The sequence below is a fragment of the Synchiropus splendidus genome, chromosome 11 (assembly GCF_027744825.2).
Source record: "Synchiropus splendidus isolate RoL2022-P1 chromosome 11, RoL_Sspl_1.0, whole genome shotgun sequence".
In the NCBI taxonomy this organism is placed as follows: Eukaryota; Metazoa; Chordata; class Actinopteri; order Syngnathiformes; family Callionymidae; genus Synchiropus; species Synchiropus splendidus.
In genome coordinates this window covers 6,456,013-6,476,507 of record NC_071344.1, presented here as the reverse complement: position 1 = coordinate 6,476,507, position 20,495 = coordinate 6,456,013, and the positions used below count along the sequence as shown (strand labels likewise).

General features: G+C 43.5%; 3 protein-coding genes across 4 annotated transcripts; 2 read left to right on the top strand and 1 right to left on the bottom strand.

The window, feature by feature from the left end:
- Positions 1–1,408: 1,408 nt before the first annotated feature.
- Positions 1,409–4,554, top strand: rbm22 (RNA binding motif protein 22). Its single transcript, XM_053879184.1, has 11 exons — positions 1,409–1,516; positions 2,092–2,145; positions 2,219–2,248; positions 2,343–2,475; positions 2,559–2,659; positions 2,871–3,043; positions 3,140–3,340; positions 3,410–3,574; positions 3,660–3,748; positions 3,926–4,054; positions 4,144–4,554. Exons 1-11 carry the CDS (start codon positions 1,463–1,465, stop codon positions 4,296–4,298), a joined length of 1,284 nt encoding a protein of 427 aa, XP_053735159.1. The 5' UTR covers positions 1,409–1,462; the 3' UTR covers positions 4,299–4,554.
- On the bottom strand, positions 4,374–10,172 carry LOC128767263 (myozenin-2-like). Of its 2 annotated transcripts, none has more exons than XM_053879186.1 (6): positions 10,025–10,172; positions 9,157–9,247; positions 7,767–7,927; positions 6,573–6,726; positions 5,909–6,092; positions 4,374–4,977 (listed from the first exon to the last, which is right to left on the bottom strand). In XM_053879186.1, exons 2-6 carry the CDS (start codon positions 9,236–9,238, stop codon positions 4,794–4,796), a joined length of 765 nt encoding a protein of 254 aa, XP_053735161.1. In that variant the 5' UTR covers positions 9,239–9,247; positions 10,025–10,172; the 3' UTR covers positions 4,374–4,793. The 2 variants fall into 2 exon arrangements, with proteins under 2 accessions (XP_053735161.1, XP_053735160.1); XM_053879185.1 differs by having other exon boundaries at positions 9,157–9,244; positions 10,025–10,166.
- A 1,910-nt stretch (positions 10,173–12,082) lies between these two features.
- LOC128767343 (soluble guanylate cyclase 88E-like) lies at positions 12,083–19,124 on the top strand. The gene is made up of 18 exons (XM_053879325.1): positions 12,083–12,278; positions 12,356–12,496; positions 13,538–13,677; positions 13,746–13,880; positions 13,952–14,075; positions 14,132–14,251; positions 14,327–14,411; positions 15,585–15,671; positions 15,749–15,866; positions 16,138–16,267; positions 16,341–16,487; positions 16,563–16,709; positions 16,776–16,932; positions 16,998–17,107; positions 17,179–17,268; positions 17,389–17,547; positions 17,627–17,764; positions 18,649–19,124. The coding sequence occupies exons 1-18, from the start codon at positions 12,159–12,161 to the stop codon at positions 18,799–18,801; spliced, it is 2,301 nt and encodes a 766-aa protein (XP_053735300.1). The 5' UTR covers positions 12,083–12,158; the 3' UTR covers positions 18,802–19,124.
- The last annotated feature ends 1,371 nt before the right edge of the window (positions 19,125–20,495 follow it).

The following is a 20,495-nucleotide window of genomic DNA, read 5'->3' as shown; positions in this document are numbered from 1 at the left end:
ATAGTCAAATTTATTTAGGCTCAATCGGGGGTAAGACCAAAATCGTTGTTTTTAAAATGACGCCCAACCAGCATTAGTATTTGGTTGGTATTTTAACTGTGTGAGCTTGAGATAAACAAAGTAAGTCCACGGCATTTCTTTTTTTTTTTTGTCTAATCATTTGAACGTCAAGTATTGTAGTTTTAATGACACAGAACGCACACCCTGCCAATGCCAGTTCAGGAGAGCCGTTCACGATGGCGGTCTGACTGTGAAGGAGTACATCCACGCACGTCTTTTGACCTTGTGACTCATGAGTTTGGTGATCTCGACTGGGGTGCGGGCAAAGCCAAGACAAAGCCATCCTTCAATGCAGCTTTGGTTGGCTCATCCGCATCACATGATACTGCCAAGACGGGGGGTCAGACGGAACGCTAAAATGGAAACGAGGGCCACATAAAGATCGATTATTTTGGTGACCCTTTAAATATGAGAGTGAGGACATGGCATTTATGTATAGTGATAATAATTATTTGTTGACGTCACTGATATGCAAAAAGGATACTCTGTGATAGCTGTCAGTTGTTGCGGTCTATACCTGCTCTTAGCTGTATTTAATCCTACTTCTTTGGCTCGACAGCCTCGGTTTGACCTTAACTAAACATTAGGGGCTTACTGCCAATCCAATATCGCAAACATCCTCTGCCCCACTAATTAGAGTTTCACACTGCAGAGACACTCTGACCTGAAATGGAACAGGTGGTGAGTTCACTTGGAATTGGACTTAACAATTGGCTTAGAGAAGCACTTTTAGAGTCCGGACCTTTGCTTGGCACTCACGCTCTATGTCACAAAACCCCAGTCTGATGAGACGGGGCAAATAAAAAAGAAAATGCTGTAGCTGTGTGTTGTCTGATTTCATCACAGTGAGAATGGATGTGGCGTAAGTCGTCTGTTTTCATTCTAGCTAATAAACAGATGAGTATTCAAGATACATGTGTTTATACATTGTTGTCTTAGCTACAATTGTTTTACCCCAAATTTACAGAATGTTGTTCTGCATCTTAGAAGCAGACTCTTCGCAGGGTAGGATTACTTTAAACTTTCCGATGATAAAGCAAGGTTACTGGGGAACTGTGACGGTATCATAATAGTGGATCCATTATTTTTTCAGCAGCAAACTACAAAAAAGAATCACCTAGAGATTAATAACTTTCAGCAGAGCCTTCTAAAATGGGCTGCTGTTTGCTTCAGACAAAGCCTTTTGACACTTACCTGACAGACTGAACATCTCATTGATTATTGGTGATTTTAACGCCGATTGGTTTGGTTTTACGTGTCGTAGGGACCACTTGTTCATCACGCCTCTCGGTGTAAAGCTCCGATCCAGCTGAGGGCGCCCGCGAGTCAAGAGCTGTTCTGTCCAGCGGTCAGAAAAACAATAGACGAAAAAAGAGAAAGCCTTGCGGTCTTGATTTGCAAAATGGCGACGTCCCTCGGCTCCAACACTTACAACAGGCAGAACTGGGAGGACGCGGTATGTTTGATACTTAATAAGTAGATCGAACGTTCATCTAAGTCGTGGATAGTTGATCGATTTAATTGGTTTATCATAAATGTGCCGCATTAGGAGCCATTTAGCGGGAAAGCTAATCCCGCCAGCTAGCGGATAGCGCAAGCTGCATCAACATTCGTGCTAAACTTCCCGTCTGCATCCTTACTTTTATAAACATATTGGCGCTTTTGTCAAACTTGTTTAATCATTTTATATGTACAAAGGCAATTACTATTTCACGTGGTTCAAAAATGTGGTGTAAACCTGGACGCCAAAGCTAGCGGTAGCTAGCTGCTATCCTTATAATTTATTAACATCATGGCTAGAAACCAATACCGGGTTGAATCTAGTAACTACTGATTTATGTGATAGAGGCAAGGAATACCCGCCATTCGATTCGATACATTATACACTAGATTACACAATTAATGATCGCCCAAAACGACTGCATATGTTCGACCTTGTGTAAAACTTAACTCTTACGTTTCATTTTTTGTTCAGGACTTCCCGATTCTTTGCCAAACATACTTAACTCTTACGTTTCATTTTTTGTTCAGGACTTCCCGATTCTTTGCCAAACATGTCTAGGGGAGAATCCATACATTCGCATGGTAAGTAGCTTGTTTTATTAAACCTCATTGCCTGTGTTTCATTGGTCTAAAAGGTCGTACACCTTTGTTGCAGACGAAGGAGAAATATGGAAAAGAATGCAAGGTAAATTTTGAATGTCATCTTCGGTTGTACTAAGATGTTCATTTTAGTTTATTGTTAATCGTATGTTTGATTTTGTGTTGACATATGTGTTTAGATCTGTGCTCGGCCTTTTACTGTCTTCCGTTGGTGTCCTGGGACAAGGATGCGCTTCAAGAAGACAGAAGTTTGTCAGACATGCAGTAAAATGAAAAATGTTTGTCAGACATGTTTGCTGGATCTGGAATATGGTAATTTTTTGTTTTAAATACATGCATTACTTTGTTATCTAATTTTAAATAAAAACACATTGTGATTTGATTTGCTTTTGTAGGTTTACCCATCCAGGTTCGAGACACTGGTCTTGCTATCAAAGATGATATTCCGAAGTCAGATGTGAACAGAGAGTACTACACACAGAACATGGAGAGAGAGGTACTTGTGTGTTTAAGGTTTATTACTAAGACTATTATAAATATACTGTAATGTCCACTTTAAGCACAGTACAGTTGAAGTTTGTCTAAGAAATACCTCGCTAAATATATTTTCCTCTACAGCTTCCTAAATCACTGATGTCCCTGGCTAAGAAGGGAGGGGGGGATCTGTCATCAGCTGCTCATTAATATTTCTGTGTCCGTGTTCTCAGATCTCCAATACTGATGGCACTCGGGCAGTCGGCCAGGTCGGGAAAGCTACCAGCTCAAGTGACATGCTGCTCAAACTAGCCCGGACAACCCCGTACTACAAGAGGAACAGGCCTCACATCTGTTCCTTCTGGGTGAAAGGAGAGTGTAAGAGAGGAGAAGAGTGTCCCTACAGGTAAGCAGGCGATCGCATAACCCTCGTCGTGTGTTCCTATTTTAAGTGTGTGCTGCGTCATTGACACTTGTACACACTCTTGGATTATTTTCCCAGACATGAGAAGCCCACCGATCCCGATGACCCACTTGCGGATCAGAACATTAAGGACCGTTACTATGGCATCAATGATCCTGTTGCTGACAAGCTGCTTAAGCGAGCCTCTGCCATGCCCAGATTGGACCCACCTGAGGACAAGTCCATCACCACTCTCTACATTGGGGGTCTTGGTGATAACGTCACGGATGGAGATCTGAAGTAATTCAATTTCTGGTTGCTATATTCACCCCTGATGTTTTGGTCTTATGAACGTCTCTCTTGTTTCAGGGGTTTCTTCTACCAGTTTGGGGAGATTCGAACTATTACAATCGTTCAAAGGCAACAATGTGCCTTCATTCAGTTTGCCACACGGCAAGCTGCTGAAATGGCAGCTGAAAAGTCCTTTAACAAGCTGATCATCAATGGCCGCAGACTCACGGTCAAATGGGGAAGGTAAGATGATGATTTAAATCATCTTTAGCTTGAACATTTGCCTCTTGGGCATCTTCTGCACCCAAGCATGTATGATCTGGCTCAGGTCACAGGCAGCCAGAGGAAAAGACGGGATCCCAGATGGCATCACTGAGATGGGAATCAGACTTGATCCTGTTCCTGGTTTACCTGGAGGTAAGTGCAGTGGGTGATGCAGAACAAGTTGGTTTTGTTTCTGGTAAATAACATCTGGAGATTTGACTGATGGAATGATCACATTTGAGACAGAGCAGTCCAGCCTTCCATTTATGTTTTTGTTTGTGATCTAAATTCCTGCAGCTTAAATAACTTAATTTTTCTCCCTGGCTGCAGCTCTTCCTCCACCACCACCTCTAGACCAAGAAGCACCAGCGAACTATTTCAACCTAGACCCCAGCTCCTCCCCTGCAGTCATGAACCTCACCCTGCCTCCACCGCCAGGGCTCAATCCACCCCCTCCAGGTAAACCTGGACAGTTATTGGTTGAAAAGAAACTCGGATTTAGATGTTCTGTTCTTAACATTCATTCTCTTACAACTTGTTTCTTTTAGGTTATGGTCCGGCGATGTTCCATCACTTAAATCCCATGGCTCCACCGATGCCTCCAGCCTTGGGCATGAGACCCCCGGGTCAAATCCATTACCCGTCTCAGGATCCTCAGCGGATGGGTGCGCACGGTGCTCATGGCTCCCGTCAAACAGAATAGCTGCCGTCACCAAAACGCTCTTGACGTTCTTCACTCGTATAGCTCTGAATCAGCCAGGAATTTTGAGACATTCAGCACGCAACTTACTCAGAATATGCTTTATTCTCTCACCTCCAGTTTCCAACTGGCAGAGTGCTGGGCGCGTTAGATGAATGACGTCATGATCACGTTATTTCCAGACCAGCTCATTTCTTAGTTTACGTTGTCTTTCATGATATACCCTTTTTACATGTGATTAAAATGACTCAGTTAAGTACCTACAAGAGTTCTTGTGTATTCCTTTAAATGAGGCCTTGACTGATAATGCAATATTTCCTGATGGTTGCAACATCTGGCTCCCTCCTGACTTCACTGAGGTCATCAAATCTATCTGATGTATACCAATGGTTTGCAAGCTTTTTTCCCCTTCCATGTGCTCCCCCACTCCTCCCTCAAGAATAATCTTGGCAGTGCTGGACTGAGGAAGAGTCTGTCTAAAGCTCCTCAGCTCTCTTTTCATAGTTCATTCGATTCCGGGCAGTAATCTACTCTCCATCCCCTGGGCGCTCTGTTAAAGTTGGGCCGTCGACACATGCGCTCCAACGCGATGCCGGGCAGATTCTGGGATTCCACTGCCTCATAGCCAATGATGGGGATCACTCTTTTGCTGACCTGTGCGCCGCCAAACGGCACGGGAGTCCTGAAAGTCAAAACGCCCGATATGAGCTACACATTATCTCGAGACAACTTATTCATTTCAAGAACTTTAAAGTTGCTTTGTAATGAAGGATTCTGTTTGCAGATTATTGCCTAAAGCTGGTGTAGTTGTTCACTGTTTTAAATCATCCGTGTCGCTCATGTGAAGTCCATTGATAAGCCTGAAACCCATTACCCACGGGATGACGCTAAAATTAGCCAATATATGTAACACGTAAGCGTATTTCTAATCCTCCCATGAGAGCTTTGACTGCGGTTTCTTACGTGTTTTCCCTTAAACATGTTGTGTGAGCGTGGGCAATATTCCTTTTTTTTATTTGTGATGCACAAACATTGGACTGCTTGGATCATATTTCTCTCTAAGCATTAAAATAGCGGTCAGTGCAGGCGTGAGTCACACATGAGATTCGATTTCAAAATGTGGAAACATGGAGTGGTGCCGAGGGGGCTAGAAGATCGCCTTGACTGATGAAGTCATTTTTTTTGTCTATTTAGAGACGTGTCATTGGAACGCTTCTGACTGAACAAGATGTCATCAGCGTCTACTGGATGCTCTTGATGTCCTTATTGTTCGGCTTCAAGTGTCATCCAACTATTGGGATTTTAATGCCATATTTATTCAAATGCATATTTCTGTATGCCAACGTTGGCTTGGAACACCAGCAACTCATGCACTGTTTGGTCCTGCTTTATGTGCTGTAAATTACTTAACAAATGGTGTCAGAAGTAGGATGGTCATGACAGAGCCGCACTGTGTGTTTGGTGGTAGCGGTGTTCCAGAAACTGAACATGAAAAAGGTGAAGAAGAGAGTGCAGTCAGGGTGGAGTGAGTGGAGATGACTGACATATGTGCTCACCCACATACATGATGGCAGCAGATGACTCAGCAAATCAACACTGAAGGCACTGGTTACCTGTTGAAACACCTGAAGTTGGCAGGCTTGTGCACCTGCGGCGGCTGCGGCAGCTGAGCCATCAGCTCCGTGGCGAACTCGTCGCTGGTTCCCAAAGCTTCCCTCCATGGAGAACAGTAGGATTTGGGGATTACAGTAGTGTTGAATTTCTCATGAGGAATTACTTTTAGTGGACCAGAATAGCCTGGCAAACAACAACAACAACAACAAATCTGAGATTGAAGTTTCCCCAATTTCATCCCAGGACTTTACGACCAGGAACACAGTCGGGGATGAAGACTAATCCTGCAGCTCTCATAAGTAATTACACAACCTTTCGGATGTAGTGGAAATGAGGTGAGCCCCAGCAGAGACAGATCTAATACACATGGAACTATTTTACGCTGCTGCTGTCAACAATAGAAAAAGGAGAGTAATTAGATCTCAGTGTGAATCCCTGATAATAAGCCCAGCTAAGCTCACCATCAGTCACACTGTAAGCAAAGCCGTCTGTCAGGGAAACAGCAAACATGCTCAATGAGAGGGAAGATAATTGCTTTTTGGATAATGCCAGCTAGTCTGGCATTGATGGGAATTAATAGTGGATGTTTTACTCTTGTAGATGAAACGATTCTCTTGTCCAGTTTTGTTCATGATCACTGCTGCGGTGCTGGTATTTCTTTACCTGGCGCAAGGACGTCCGGACTGCCCTTCTTTGCTAAAGTCTTCTGAAGGTTCACGACCAGGCTGTGCTTGCCAGGGAGGGAGAAGGCCTGGTTCTCTTTCTCCCCTTGTGGTTCTTGGATGATCTGCAGCGGAGGAGCAGCCGCTGGGTAGACCTGGGGAGTCAAAGGTCAATATGTCACCCACCTGGTCCTGGTGAGAACTGCGAAGCTTCATATCAAGTGTGGTCCACAGAACTACACTCTGATCTAAAATGGACCTCTGAAGGACCTAATTTATTAACACAATATTTATACTGCTTTGTATTTATTTCAAATACATTTTTATTTGTTTACTAATTATTCAATTATTAATGTTACTCTTTTATACAATCAAAGGAGTGAGTTTATGCCAGTGTGTGTGGAAGTTGTGTGTTCCCCTGAACATGCTTGGTTGACACTCAGGTTTCCTCCCACAGTTAAAAAAAAGATACGGGTCTGTCACTTATCTGTGTGTCTGTACATGTTTCCTGAGTCTGGGATGGAGCCCATCAAAGGAACAAGCAGATGAATATTTGACTTTCCCCATGGATTATTTTGCAGTTTTCATGGATGCATGATATTTAGAACCACACACCTTAATTCTGTTTTGGGCCGTTTTGTGTATATTTATTAAGCATTCCAGCATTTACTCTTTTTTCATATGGGAATTCAGTCCAAAGATAATTTTCCCTTGTTATTGCGGTGAAACACAAACGCTATAAAAGTGATTTAATCGGCAAAGGACCAATTAAAACAGAAGCTTTAAACTGCAACAAATACAGAAAATTGTACTTCAGCGTTCAAAGAATGTTTTCTAATATAACACTTGATATTTTAAGTTATTCTAGCTAATATTTTGAAACAATACAGTAGTTTGTGTGTTTTACCAGACTGAAATGTACTTATTAACTATATATTTCCAGACAGTCAAACTTTAAATATTGATTTTAAATATTAATTTATGTTTTTGTTGATTTTTGGTTTGTTTTTACACTTAGTGGCATGTGATTGATGAGCAATTTATCTATAGGTATTAATTGAATGAATGCGCTTGGATTAGACTCGAAGAGCGATGCTAAAACTTTCCTTCAACATGTATTTCCAGACCAGGGCATGCAAGCTAGTGCAGTACTATCATCTTATGGCGATGGCTCGTGCTTTCTTCTGCAGCTTACATGAGCGGTGCTGTGCGCACTGTTGGCAGCGTTCTCCAGAGTGAACTTCTCCACTCTCTTCTGTCTCTCCTGGAACATGCGCGAACCTCGATTGGAGGTGAGGTTGAGCTCCTCCATCATTACGTCTTTGGGAACGCTGATCTTCTTCCCAAGATTCAGACCTAATGGGAAAAGAGATACATCAACATGGGGATATGGTCTAAATACACATAAGGTTTAAATCCGCATTAAATGTGGTCATTTAAAAAAAAGATGTCCTGTTTGTCTGATAAGTAAAAACATAATTTGAATTTAATCAAACTATTATATCGTATATATGCAATGCTCAAACTGCATTTTACCTTCAACATTTATTTAATGAAATAAAGTTTGAAATTTCTTGAATGGTGACAGGGCGGGGGGTTCGAACCCTAGACCAGATGAGAGCCGCGACCGCAGAACTCTTACTTGTGATTTGAAGCGTGCCACAAACTAGATGCTTATCAATGCATGCTACTGTATCTTGACTTGCATGTTTGAAATGTCGACTAATAACCTGTAAACGTCAAAAAATACTGAAGCAGCCGGATGGGATTGCAGTGAGAGATGGGCTGATGGCTGTGTGTTTGAGGAAAAAGCAGCCTGTCTCTCGAGGCGGGGGTCAACAGAGATGCTAAAATTAGCCGTCAACGCTTCAACAGAGATCGATGTTGCATTGTGTTTAGACTCTTATTTCCTGTCATAAGCTGTTTAGTAATTTGGACTTGGACTGTTGTTTAGCCTTTTTGTACGACTGAAGTGGCACTTTGAATCACAGACTTGTGATTTTGGAGCGCTGTCTCTCTGGGGTCGTGAAGTTGTTCATTGACATGCAGTGTACGTAAGTTGAAATCCACGCGTCTTTAGTTCAGGGTCTCTCCACTCATGTTGGGACTTAAATAGCCCAGAGAGCATGTCAGACTCTGTGTAATGTTTGTTGTGGTCCAGAGTTGCATGGGTAACCGGGCACATAAATAGGATCTTTGGATGAAAGACTGGCGTAAGAATGTATGACGCTTATTCTTGCACATGCTGAGTGTTTGAAGAAGACATAGCCCTTCCTTCAGGAGCTGGCTTTGATCGGCCCGTGTTAAAATTCACAAGTAGGAGTCACATTTTGCTGAGTTTGAGGGGGGGTGGACTGGCGGAGACGAATGGAAACGTAGCTGGAATGTTCGAAGAACTCCTGGGGTTTGGGCGTGCCACCCTCAAGGAGTCCATGGCAGCTGACTCACTCGCTTTGATGTCGGGCTCAGTTGCCCGGGACTGCATTTGATCACGCGTTGGGTCTACAGAATCATGCGGTCAAGGCATGTTGTTGATGCAATACGAGCGTGACATTTCCAAGTGGCATCATGCACCATCCGTGTACCTCCCCGGGCTTCCTTCGATAGAGCGTGAGCCTGCTGCATCCTCTGCTTGGTCATGTTGTCCAGACCTGAGTGAATCATCATCCTGTCCTGCTGAGAGCAAAAGATGTGGCATCTCAAAAACTCACTTAAATACTACTTCATCTAGCATCTACTGAAATTCAGTCCAACAAAGTTGTCACACCACTGTACGCAGCTGCTCCCTTCGGTGACCATGACACCGATTGTTGGATGTAATTTAGAAGGTGCAAAACGTTGAATGAACCTCAATAGAAAATCGTTCTGTTGAATGGTGCTTGAGCGATGAACTATAACAAAATAAAAAAACTAATGCCAGCTGTCCTCCCTATGACACTAGATATCGGCCAGACCGATCACATGGATACGTAGGCATTTCAGATATTCATAGTTTTTTTAAAAAATAATGCTCTTATTTAAAAACTTAATAAAAGTCCAATGGTCTTTGGCCTGAGCTTCAGATTTTGACGTGTGCATTGACTCCTCACAAGTGACGCCCACCCTTGACCCTATCACCAAGACGCTGCTTTTCTTTTCTTCAGAATTTAGCAGGTACCAACAACTGCATCCCGAGCAACCTGTAGTCATAATGTTATGGCTGTATATTAGCAGGTTGGTCAGGCCCGTGGTCATGCGTTCATGTGAAGGAATCTGGCGCTGCATACTAGAACAGGCTGCTTTCTAGTTAGTGTCAGAAATGCACTCTCAAATGAGTGCAGTAGTGCATGCTGTTGCTTTAGCTTTAAATTCTCAATCAATGCAGGCGTGACACAAAGGTTGAAAAAGCCCAAAAGTACTGAAATGCTCTCTTCTCAGTCGAGCCATCATCGGCGTCCGTGCCTCAGTTCTTACCCGAGAGTTCTGGTCTGCTGGTGCCGGAGCTGGTCAGGGCGCCGGTGCGGACTTCACGCTGGGATGAGTCCACACTCCACTGACACTCTGCAGCAGGGAGGCAACAGCCTATAAAACTCATCCCAGGATGCCTCGGGCACTTACCTCACTGAATTATTTTTGCAGGACTGAGGATGGATGGAGGGAGTGTTGGGAGGATTTAGCGGAGGCCCGATCTGGGGGGAGGGCCGAGTATAAAGATATACACCCTGACCTCGAGCCGGCACGATAATGAAACCTGTCTGTTTATGCGCGATGACAGCTGTTGTTCAGTCGAAAGATTCGCTGTCTTGGTCAAAATCAGACACAGTATCCCCTCACGTCTATTTATAGTTCTGAATGACAAACACTTGGAGCAAGAGAAGAATGAAACCGATAGCTGTTGTGATTCTGTGCCTCCCTCTGCTTCAGCGCCAAGTGTGTCCGACCTGCTCCTTGATATTTTCAGAATATGTGTATTTGAAGGCGAAGTTCACTCGACCAGTTGACATGTTTTGTTTACTTGAAGCAGTCTGTGCCATGCTCAGCCATGCTGCTCTCTGTCACTGTCACTGAATTTCCTGACAGAGGGAGCTTCTATCCAGGCTGGAGATCCTCCCCATGGTGGAAACTTCAAGTATCTCCAGGTCCTGCACTGAAGTGAGGAACCGTCTTGTCTTCATGAGCGAGGACTGGTGAGCTGGAAAACAAAAATCTCCAGTTGCCTCTCAAGCTGACAAACACCTTTGTGCTTTGAGTAGGGACCGGAAGAACACAATGGCAAATACAAGTTTTTTTCCTCACAGTGACTGACTGGACTGCCTTGGCGATACGGTAGAACGCAATGGTTGGATTCTCCATCATGAATACCAGTTCATGGCAAAATAAAATGCCACTTTCCCCAAGAATAAATGTTGCATAGCAGAAGCTTATTGAAATAAAAAAGAAATTCTACAAAAATAACGTGACAGATATTCCAATACACTATCTGGTGTTGAGGTCAGTAGCCGTTCCAAGGATCGGACTCTGTAGAGCCCGAGTAAGTGTTGTAAGATAAACAATAACAAAGCAATTTGTCACCAGAAAGTTGGTTTATTTCAGTGATTTGATCATGTGCTGTGTTTTAGAAAGTCAAGTCTTGTGATTTTACTAGTTCTAAGCAGAGATGGACCCCTGACCACCAGGGCTGTGGAGCCTTTCAAGTGAATGAGGAACCCTCCCTACATGCACATGGAACTTGAGGACACCATTTGTGTTATTCAAACAAACAAACCAACAAAATACATACAGTCTTTTTGCCATCCAGCCACTTTCCAGGCACCAAATAACAATCAGTCTGTTGCTGTTGTCAAGTAAAGTCGAAAAGCCTTTCATCCTCAGTCAGGTCCGCAACAGTTCGAGGCTCTCAAGACGGATTACAAACACAATTATTTTTCGTCTTAGATCAATATTAAAAACAGTCTCTGGACTTTGGCTGTGCTAACCATGTAAACAACAGTCAGTCACCATGGTTGCAAACATGGTTCCCCACAAGGCTTTCCACTTGAAGATAGGAAAAGTTCAAATGACTGAGTTTGTGCTCAGTAACGGCTGCCTTGGACCCACATTTTCCTGCAGTTCTCTTCCCGACACAACCTGATTGATTGAGATCTGCAGGAGCCCAGAAGAAATGAGAAACTTTTCTCAATCCCTTTTGAGATTACATATTGATTTTGCACCTAAAAATCGCTGTCTCTCGCTGGGCTGCCTTCTGGCCTCGCAGAGACAAATGGGGTTGCCATGAGTTGCATCTCTGAACTCCCAAAGGTTGCAGTGTAAGTGTATTATTTTGGTGCATTAACTTAATAGCTGTGATGAAGAAGAGCGGCTGGTGTCACCTGTGTTTGAGTGAGTGCGTGTGGGTGTCACCTGGAGCAGCCACCAGGTCCCGACAGCTGACACGGGAACAATGAGCACTTGTTCCTTCTTGAGGGCTTTTGTAACTGAAACACTGATAAAACCATTTGCACCGTTGCCCTCAGATGAAACCTGTGTGGAGAACGATCCTGGTCTCACATGAGATTTGCCCTCACTCTCGTCTGGTTCTGAAGTCTGAGCTCCTCTGCTGACTGAAGGGATGTACGGTCTGCTGTGTGAGAGTCTCCACGACTTCATCAAAGAGTCGTATGGAGACGACGTGTGGAAGCTGGTTAGAGAGAGGGCCGATGTCAGGCTGCACTCATTTGTCACCCATCAGGTATTCATCTTTTTTCAACCTGAAATCATCAGCTCTCTTGATGGGAATTCGATAACCTTAAGCCGCCGTTTCCACAGGTCTACAGTGAAAGTGTGATTCCTCGGATCGCGAAGGCCGCCAGCGGAGTGACGGGAACACCTTACAATGAGCTGATGAACTCCTGGGGCGTCTACTTTCTGGGCTTTGTCGGGAAGTACGGCTACGACAGAATCCTCAAGGTGAGAGCGCACGCCACATACGGACGTGAAATTGAGCTGGATATGTAGCATCTTTTTGCACGTTTTGAAAGGTGGCAAAATCTTGCGCAATACAACAAATCACACACAATGAGAGCAAGGTGTTGTGGTCACCTCTACTTTGACATGTAGTTTACCTCGGCATTAAAATGGATGAACTACAGTAATAGCAGCATAATAAACAATAGTCAAAGGAACATAACCAAAAACGACTAGCATCAAAATAAAATGGTTGAGACCAACATACTCTCCTATCAAAAAAGTACAAATGGTCAGAGGCAATGATATTACAGAAACGTTTGTGGATGTTCTGAGAATGTTTTACATGTCTGGGATTATTGGTCAAATGTACTATACTATGGAGAATTGAACATTTCTGTCCACAGCACAGACACCATCCTGACTGTCTCCTTGTCCTCCCTGACCTCTGATCCTCAGGAGTCAACATGTAATTACATTTCCAAACAGGCTGAATAATACCTTGGAACTGTCACAAAAGGCTGTGAATCCAGGTCTGGTGACAAACAGCAAGCCCTTGTTTGGTGGGAGAAAACGAAAAAAGAAAATGAAAATATAAGTTTAACAAATACAAATAAAACATCTGATTTTTTGTCTTCCTTTAAATCTACAGACTTAGATAAAGAATAGCTCTTTAATAAGTACATTAATTAAGAATTCATATATTAGAATACAAATAATAATAATAAAAATAATTTACTAGATTAAGAATAAATCATAGAACTAATTTTGTTGTCAAGTAATTAATCAAACAATAATATGACATATAGGAAGCATATTTTCCTCTTTGAGATATATAATAAAACCATGACCATGAACAAAAAATATTTAAAAAATGAATAAATAATAAACTGCTGGCATCACTGGAGTCACTGGCTAATAGTTAGCTCACTGGGAAACAGCAATAGAGTAGGAAAGGTGGGTTCCAGTCCCAGGAAGGTAGTTACCTGAGCTCAGGCTCTGGCTCAGGTAAAGCATGTCTGACGGTGTTCCCTCTGTGCTCAGGTGTTGGGCCGCCACGTTCGTGACTTTGTCAACGGCCTGGACAACCTTCACGAGTACCTGCGCTTTAGCTACCCAAAGGTGCAGCCACCTACTTTCTTCTGCCAGGAGGAGTCGGCCACTGGGGTCACCCTCCACTACCGGTGGGACACATGAGAGAAGGTCGCCAGGCCTGGAAACTGTTGCGTTAACCTCCCTTTGTGACGCACAGGAGCAAGCGAAAGGGCTACCTGCACTATGCCATGGGTCAGCTGCGGCAGATGGGGAAGCAGTTCTATGACACAGACATCCATGTGGAGGTCCTGTCGGAGCAGATGGTTGGTGACTACTCCCACGTCACCATGCGGTAACTCATCCACCCACCCGCAGGCTCATGGGTTTGAAACAACGTCGAGAGCTCAACTATTTTGTGTGCAGACTGAACTTCGATAACTCCGCTTATCGCTACATCATGAAGGAGGATGAAGAAGAGCAGGAGATTCTCCCCATTACCTCGGATTTCTTCTTCGAAGTCTTCCCTTTCAACATTGTTTTCAGACAGGTAAAACTCTCCCGCCAACTTTTAAAATTGTATCAACATGTGTTCGATTCATCCAGGACATGGTGGTGCACAACGTTGGATCAGGACTGGCAACAGTCTTCCCGGATCTGGATGGCAAAAAAATCAACGACGCTTTCCTGCTGGCTCGCCCCCTGGTGGAGTTCACGTGGAACATGGTGAGCAGTTTGGATTTTGGCCTAGGTTTCAGAGCAGCTGAGGTGAAATAACACTGCTTTAAACAATGCTTCCAGATCATTTCCCACCCAAACAACCTGTTTGAAATCATGTCCAAGGAGCCAGTGAAGAGAGAGAGGAACCTCCACAATCGAGTGCAGAGTAAGAAGGTTCTCCTCTGTCCCAGAAGCTATCAGAGCGGGGACATACAGGAGTGAATTTCCACCATGTTTGGCCATCAATCTTAGGCTTTTTTAAAAACATCATTAGACCTTCAACTGTTGCAGTGCATTATGGAACCCAAGGTACAACATGTAGTCAATTTTTACAAGCTGGCCTATAATAAAAGCTCTGTAAAACTCCACTTCAACTCAACTCACAGTTGTGTTCAACAGTTGTTCTTTAGAAACAAAAATTCAAAGTTAAAAAAAAGAAATTAATAGTTTTAAAATGTTCTAGTGATACTCCTTTTGCAAACATTTTTTGTGGCAGTTGTTTCTATTTTTCTTTTTCGTGCTTGAGCCACGATTCCACCTGATTCAAGATTCTGGAATCTTTATTTAGGATAACAAGAATTCTTACCAGACTCAATGCTAAATTGAACATAACAGATGAAAACTGCAATTCTGGAAACATAATAATAAATAGAATTATAAACAAAAAATATGAATGGAGATTCTTTTAAAATGTGCAGTAAATGACACACAAAAAGTACAAGTGAAGTGTACAAATATTGTCAAATAAATAAATAAATGCAATAATGATGTATCTGTGACATAATGTATGGGATCTGACTTTCCAAAGGGCTGAATAATACCTTGGAACTGTCACAAAAGTAAAAGAAAATAAAGAGAACATTAAAGATATAAATTAAATAAGTATAAATTAAAACATCAGATTTTTTTTCCTTCATTTGCTCAATAGTTTATGGATTGTTTAATGTACATTTTGGAAACATAAAGAATAAATCTACAGGTTTAGATAAAGAATAACTCTTTAAAAAATACATTTATTAAGAATAAATTGTTAGAATAAAGAATAAAGAATAAATAAAAATGATGTATTTACTAGATTAAAAATAAATCATAGAACTGATTTTGTTGACAGTTATTTAATCAAAATACGAGTCAGATAATGTACGGGATCTGGGGACAACTTGAGATGAACCCAAATAAAACCTTGGTCACAAGCTAACAAAGCCACAGTGACAGAAAACTTTCAAATAACCATCTAATCTGAGAGCAACAGGGCAACTCTGCTAAACAAAACCAGCACCAAAAATCAGAGCGTATTTCATCCATTCATCCCAGTTATTGTTATCGCTGTTTTTCACAGATTCCGACTATGAAAATGCTAATCGCTCCGCTGACGTCGACGTTGAACTCATGGCGTTCCAGTCCATCATTGGGGACGACTACAAAGGTTGAGTTCATGCATCGCGACGTTATTTTTGAACCACGTTTGAACATTAACTCATCTAATCCCGCTCCCCGTTCCAGACGGCAACAGCGCCAACGCCATGGAGAGTTGGGGCGACGGCAGTCGCTGCCTGAAACTGAAAGGCCAAATGAGATACATGCCCGAGTGGGAGTCCATCATCTTCCTGGGGACCCCTGTGTGAGACCTGCACTTCCATTCCCGCCAGTTGAGATAAAGAGCTTTATTAAAAAGCCGCACTTGAAGAGTAAATTGTGTAAAAAGCTGGCTGGAAACAACAGCCTGGGCAGCGAGTCAACCAAGCGGCCCATTCGAGCGGCACTTACCATGCATGAAATGAGCCGCTAATGGGAACCCATTTACAACTGAGCGAGTCTGTAACCACAACATCTCCCTCCTCTGTGCTGCTGTAAAAGTAAAAGGTGTTGCTGTGTTTTTTGTTTGCCGTCAGGATGGAGAGTCTGAGCGCCATGTTCAAGACCGGCCTCTATATTAATGACCTCAGCATGCACGACTCCAGCAGGGACCTGGTGCTGGCAGGCACGCAGCAGTCGGAGGAGCTCAAGAGGGCGCTCATACAGGTATCCTTGCTTCAAGACTTAAACCTCAAGGGCCACCGATTCAAGTCAAAAACTTCTGTTTCTGTGAACACAGGAGCAGAAAAAGTCCAGTAAACTGGAGGAAAGCATGAAGATGTTGGACTACGAGATGAAGAAGACGGATGACCTTCTGTACAGGATGATTCCCAAGCCGGTGGCCAAAAGGCTACGCAAGGGAGAGCCGGCGGTGAACACCTGTGAGGTCAGAGAAAGATGGAGGCATAGTTCGCATGATAGGTGGAAGTTGTGCCTCTTCACCTGCTCCTTTGGCTCTCAGGTTTTCCCAGACGTGACCATCCTCTTCAGCGATGTGGTGGGCTTCACCCGCATCTGCAGTCACATTACCCCCATGCAGGTGGTCTCCATGCTCAACACAATGTACACGCTGTTCGACACGCTCAGTGAGAAGCACCGAGTCTTCAAGGTTCTCTCCCTGCCCTCAAGTCTGTCCTTGTCAAAAAGCTTGTTGGTAAACGTGTAAGTCACCCAGGTGGAGACCATCGGAGATGCTTATATGGTGGTGGCAGGAGCTCCGGAGAAGACCAAGTATCACGCCCACAACATCTGTGACATGGCCCTGGACATGGTGCGCTCCATCGATCACCTGAAAGACCCCTCCAATGGCAACAACATACAGATTCGTGTCGGTGGGTTTGACTCTTCGTGCTCACTCTCCTCTTCAACAATGGTCTGAGAAACCCTGCGTCCACAGGAATCCACTCTGGCATGGTGGTGGCTGGCGTGGTTGGACACAAGATGCCGCGGTATGGTCTCCACGGTGACACCGTCCACACTGCCTCTGCCATGGAGAGCAACGGAAAGGTGGAGAGAATGCTGTTTCACAAAATTAAATAAATAAAATCGCTCATGTATAATGTGCCTGTCTCCACTAGGAAATGCACATTCAACTCAGCAGCGCCACCTATGAGCACCTGAAGGGAAGTCACTTTATTTTTGAGCGGCGGGGCATCATTACCATTAAGGTGAGGTCATTTCCCAACGTCACATTAAGTCATGATGGGCTTCGTCAGGTGGGGGCTCAGAGTTGTGGATGACATCACTCAGTTCTAACAGAGCTTCCTGTTGTTTTTCCAATGTCTCAGGGTAATGTTGAAATTGAGACGTACTGGCTGAAAGGAAAGAGGGACAAGGATGGGAACGCTCAGGCAGCATGTCCTCAGTTTGAGACCCAGACCATCAGCAAAGCCATCAGCAAAGCCACCATTTTAGGACCCGAGGCCACCGGCGACCAGGGCGGCCTGGTAACTACCGACTCTTATGCTGGACCACTGCTCTCTTCTGCTTCCTCCCTTACCGACGTCCACGCCTCTGTTCGCTCAGGTTTTCCCGCTTGTCGCCGGGGAGGAGGAGGATGAAGTCAAATCCATTCGCTCACACCGAATCAAGATGGAGATTTCGGGTCATTCTCTGGAGGAGTCCATTGAGGAGTGTCGGGTGGAGGAGATGTCTGTCCATAAGGTGAGGCATCTCCATCTGAGACTTCTGCTATGAATCAAACTGATGGTAATATCAATATTGAGGCGACTACTACCACGACTACCTTTACTTTGACAGATAAGAAAAGATCAGATGATATTTGCATCCTCTTCTACTACTTCTACTCTATCGGCACTACTTCTTCCACAACGAATACTCCAGGATTCTGACTATTGTCACTCATATATCTGCTATTTTTACTACTGCTGATATTAATACTATGTCCACGATTCTGCTTAGCAGCACTACTCCTACTAGAGGTATTCCTGCTACTATAAATAATTATACCATGTGTACTCCAACAGTTACTACTGCTACATACTACTACTTCAATATCAACTACTAATAATGATGCTGCTTCTTCTATTACAGCTAATACTTCTTTCATTAAAGCTGCTACTTGTACTACGCCTACTTCAGCAATTACTACTGCTACTCTCACTACAGTGAGAGTACTTTTTGCCTCTGTTTTAACGACTACCGAATGATTTTACTTACTCCCAATACTTCCTCTATTATGACTACTAATAATACGGCTACTGCAACTTCTACCACTATGCGACTCTGAGTAATACTACTATTGCTACTAGAACTGCTACTTCTAGGGATTACTATAAAAAAGAAATAACAGCATAAATTTAAGTAAGTGAAGAGAGAAAATGGCTAAAGAAGTACCTCAGAGTAATACGCATCTATTTATTGAACCTTTCACAAACATAATGAAATGGAGAGCCATAAGCACATTATTGTATTACTTTGTATTTCTGCAGCTAATGTAACCACAACAAGAGAAACAAACAGGCTCATTCCAGTAATGTAGACTGGAAGTAGGGTTTCATAAGCAAATGCATTTCCTTTCTCCTCAGTCACACTTTAAGGACACTCTGCTGGATGGACTGGAAGACTCTCACCTGGATGGCGAGTCCCCTGAGTTTGACGGCAGAGACTCCATCATGGAGTCCAGGAGCAGCTCCTGCGACTCCCGCTGCTCCAAGAGTGCCATGTGCTCCGTGTCCTAATTGGTGCCGGACTGCGTGAAACAGCGTCCTGGAGACTTTAACGTCACATAGCAGAACTGGGTTTTTGATTGATACCTTTAGTGAGAAGCAGAGCACTTGTCTAGATCTGTGCTTGCCGTAGAGTTGTGTGGAATAAAAATCAAATCTAGTTTAAAGTCAGCACTTTATTCATGTTTGCTCGCTACAGAAACAGTGTCATATATATACAGTATATAACCCTCACCACTCAAACTACAAGTCCCATAATGCACTGCAACAGTTATAGATCTTTTAACAGAGGGGTAAATGATGTAAAGGCTCAGAACATTCAATAAACAATCATGTTAGATCCAAGGTAATGAGTGAAGTTTTTTTGTTTATTCTCATGACTCTCTTTGCCAAATTAAAGTAAAAGCTGCATCATCATGATCTACAGACAGGGAACACATCTCTATGTCCTTTGAATCGATCCTGTTATTGGCCGAAATACATTCTTCTTTCACAGCAACTGCGGCGCTGTTCTCACTGCAGTCAAATAACGTTCCCCACTGACTGGTCATCAGATGAGCTGTTCTTATAAGTAGCATCCTCACGTTCGAGGCCACTTTCTTTAGGCGCAGCTGGGTCCTTGGGCGTTGACTGAATGGAGCAGTGGACGCAGAAGGCATAGAGGAGGGCCAGAAGGAGAAGGAGACAGACTGAAGTGAAAATGACAACAGTGACGATGGTGTGAGCTGGCATGTGCTTGTCTGGTGCCACGCTGGTCAGATGGTAGAAGACTGTCTGTGCGCCACTTAAAGTGGGTGATGGAGTCCAGGTGGGACCAGAGGAATGGACTTGTTGGTCCGTGGGAGGATCCATGACCGCTGCAAATAGCCTTAAAAAAAAGTTGAAAACAACAAAAGAAGAAGTGACATTGGAGGGAAAAGTGTAAAAAAAACCCCGACAACATCCCATCAACGCTTCAGAGAAATAAGTACGTGAGATAAATAGTGAAGTGAGAGAGTGAATTATGATTTTAGACATTCACTCCTTGCTGATGAATGAGTGATTAATTCAGTTCTAACATACAAGAAGTGAGGCTCACAGAGAAAGACAATATTCCCCTGACTCATGAAAATATAGTATGTTCAAACACAAGTGTCTTTGGATCTTACCTGTGATGTGGCAGTCCAGAACAGTTCCCTGACGGAGTCTGGAAACATGAAAGGATCCGTGAAGGGAGGGTGGAGCGTGGAACAGACATGGTTGGTGCATCAAGAGAAACCAGGAGCGTTGTCATGGAAACACTTGCACACTAACACAGAGATGCTTAGGAGGGGCTTCTTGGGTCTTTTGACATTTAAGAAAGGACTTAAAAAGATTGCAGTTCTAACTGAGGGTAGAGATATTGTGAGGCGGTATTTATCAGTTGTTATGATAGCTATCTTCTAATAGGTGGGATCAATAGTGGGTATTGATCAAGCAAATTGATTTGATCGCCAAATACTGCCACCTGTCGGTTAGGTGAGTGAACCGCCGTCTGGTGTCCTAATTGAGTCTTGAATACACAACCCTGAATACACAAAGTGATTGCTTTGTGTGTTGTGTTTTTATGTTTAGTCCACGTTAACCACAAAGACATTTTTTTTAGCTCCTGCAGAATAAATCAGAGCTCTGCTTCACCACCCTCAGATTGAGCCAAAATGGCTGAATGCATGAGGACACCAAGGTCA